The following is a 2,839-nucleotide window of genomic DNA, read 5'->3' as shown; positions in this document are numbered from 1 at the left end:
CTTTTTTTAAAAGATGGAGTATTGCTCTGTCGCCCAGGCTGCAGTGCAATGGTGCAATTTCAGCTCACTGCAACCTGTGCCTTCTTTTTGTATTTTTAGTAGAGATGGGGTTTCACCATGTTAGCCAGGCTGGTCTTGAACTCCTGACTTCAGGTGATCCGCCCGCTTTGGCCTCCCAGAGTGCTGGGATTACAGGCATGAGCCACCATGCCCAGTCAAGTCTCAGATATATTTAATACATGATGTTTTCTATGTCTCACATACCCAAATGCAAAGGATGATACAATTGAACGCACAATTTTCTTAATCTTGGTGCTGCAAAAAGAAGTAAAAATAAAATTAATCAGATTTCTTCTAATATATATTGTAAGTTTAACCAAAAAACAAAGGCCTTTATAAATACAATCTTAAAAGAAAGTTATTCAGAAGTTGTATGACAAAATGCTTTTTACTAATAGCTAAAATTTTATTCTTTCTGTTCCATAAGTATTTTACTTTGCTATCCAGAACATATGCAAATAAGACAGTAAACTTTGGATGTTTAGTAACATTTCCGTTGCATGCAAAGCCCCAACCCCAACTTTATGGCAATATTAAATTTAAACTTGTGGTCATCAACTCAAGGAGTATAGCATGAAGACAGAAAAGGGTGGTAGAAGAGAACTGTATTTTAATGCCGGCCTGGGCAAGTCATCAAACTTTGGCCAGATCTCAGTTTCCACTGCAATAAAATAAGGCATTTCAGGAATGAGCATAGGGAGTAAATGATGCTCTTGTCATCTCTTCAAACGAGACACCTAGTGAACAGATACACATTAGCAAGAGTCGCATTTGAGGTTGCAAATGAACTTCAGAGGTAAGACATTTTAGTAAGATATACGTCAAAGGAGAAACACCCAAAAGACTGGGCTCCTTCCACTAACCAAAGGAAGGAGAACCTGTTTGATGGAGCCTCCAGTAATGCTTTATTTTACCTTATGGCTGGAGACAAGGTAGCTGATGAGGAACAATTCTTCTGTCCTGCTGAAGCCTCCTGTGTTGGAAGCTCTTCAGGAGGAGAAGTCTTCAGGAAGTTTCTGTCACACTGAAGCCTCCAACACAGGACTCAAATTCCACCCCGAGAGCCATGAATCCTAAGACAACACTCACAGCCTGTGCCTAAGACTGCAGAACAAAGAGGGCAGATACTGAGCAGAACTGGGGCACTGCCAAAATTGGCCTTCGACATGAACAGACATTTCTCAAAAGAAGACATACATGTGGCCAACAAGCATATGAAGAAAAGCTCAATATCACAGATTAGAGAAATGCAAATCAAAACCACAATGAGATATCATTTCACACCAGTCAGAATGGCTATTACTAAAAAGTCAAAAAATAACAGATGCTGGCAAGGTTGCAGAGAAAAGGGAACACTTATACATTGTTGGTGGGAGTGTAAATTAGTTCAACCATCGTAAAGAGCAGTATGGCAATACCTTGAAGAGCTAAAAGCAGAACTACTATTTGACTGAGCAATCCCATTACTGGGTATATACCCAGAGGAATATAAATCATTCTATTATAAAGATACATGCATATGAATGCTCGCTGCAGCACTATTTACAACAGCAAAGACATGGAATCAACCTACCTATCCATCAATGACAGATTGGATAAAGAAAATATGGAACATATATACCACGGAATACTATGCAGCCATAAAAAAAGAATGAGATCATGTCTTTTGTGGGAACATGGATGGAGCTGGAGGCTATTATCCTTAGCAAACTAGTGCAGAAACAGAAAACCAGATACTGAATGTTCTCACCTATCAGTGGTAGCTAAATCATAAGGACTTATGAACACAAAGAAAGAAACAGACACTGGGGTCTACTTAAGTGGGGAGGGCAGCAGGAGAGAGTGGAGCAGAGAAGATAATTATTTGGGTACTGAGCTTAATACCTGGATGATGAAATAATATGTAAAAAAAAAAAAAAAACCTCCCTGACATATGTTTACCTATGTAACAAACCTCTCATGTACCTCCAAACCTAAAAATAAAAGTTAAAAAAAAAAATTGGCCTTTGCTGAATGATGTTAGGTTAACCTGAGATAAAGGAAATCCCCAATCCTTCTAATCTTCCCCTCTCCACCACCTCCGCCCAGGCTTGGAGAGTTAAGGCTGATGTAGATGGCGGATCAATTGGCCAAAAGAGGTGAATTCTCTCCTCAAGTTGCCATTCTCTTACTACAAGAACCTCTGATCCCACACAGTCTACTGGATCTCTGGGTATCAAGGAAATGTCATAAATCTGAACTCACTTGACAATGTCACCATACAGAACCAAGCCTGACAGATTACGAAGGCATGAAGGAGTGGCTTGGGTGGCTTTAGCCCCTTAATCTGTTTCAGTGTCCACTGAAACTATACCAAGTAAATACACAATTGAGACTTTTTCGGTTTAAAAAAAAGTGTATTATGTAAATGCAGCTTCAAGCAGTTATGTGCAGTTTGCAGGGAAGTAACTATGACTCAATAAATCCATATCCAGGAAAAGCACTGTTCACACTCGGGAGCACTAGACAGACACTGCAACATGCAGCAACTCAAAGCACAGCCCCCAAGTACCTTTCCCAAAAACAATTACTCAGAGTGCCTGAGTCAGCTGAGCAATGAATCAACACGAAGAACATGGAATTAAGGAAGATGACTGACAGAGAAAAGATGGTAAATAATATAAACTCAGAATTAGGTAAGTCTAAATAATAATTGTTAATGTAGCATAAAAATGTAGCAGATGAAAATGTAGATAAATGATTCTAGAAGTAAAGATAAATCACATAAAATCATGAATAA

The 2,839-nt window shown here is 39.1% G+C and overlaps 1 protein-coding gene across 3 annotated transcripts in view; it reads right to left on the bottom strand.

The window, feature by feature from the left end:
* TPTE2 (transmembrane phosphoinositide 3-phosphatase and tensin homolog 2) overlaps window positions 1–2,839 on the bottom strand; it is a 113,834-nt gene that overhangs the window by 65,350 nt on the left and 45,645 nt on the right. Inside the window, exon 8 of one of the 3 annotated variants that reach the window (XM_011976532.1) lies at window positions 265–315. The exons of the other annotated variants lie outside the window; for them this stretch is intronic. Coding sequence (XP_011831922.1) covers window positions 265–315 — 51 coding nt within the window. The remainder of the gene's footprint in view (window positions 1–264; window positions 316–2,839) is intronic. 3 annotated transcript variants of the gene reach the window in all.

The sequence above is a fragment of the Mandrillus leucophaeus genome, unplaced genomic scaffold, assembly GCF_000951045.1.
Source record: "Mandrillus leucophaeus isolate KB7577 unplaced genomic scaffold, Mleu.le_1.0 Scaffold168, whole genome shotgun sequence".
Classification (NCBI taxonomy): Eukaryota; Metazoa; Chordata; class Mammalia; order Primates; family Cercopithecidae; genus Mandrillus; species Mandrillus leucophaeus.
The sequence above is the reverse complement of the archived record's forward strand: the minus strand, read 5'-3'. Positions and strand labels throughout refer to the sequence as shown.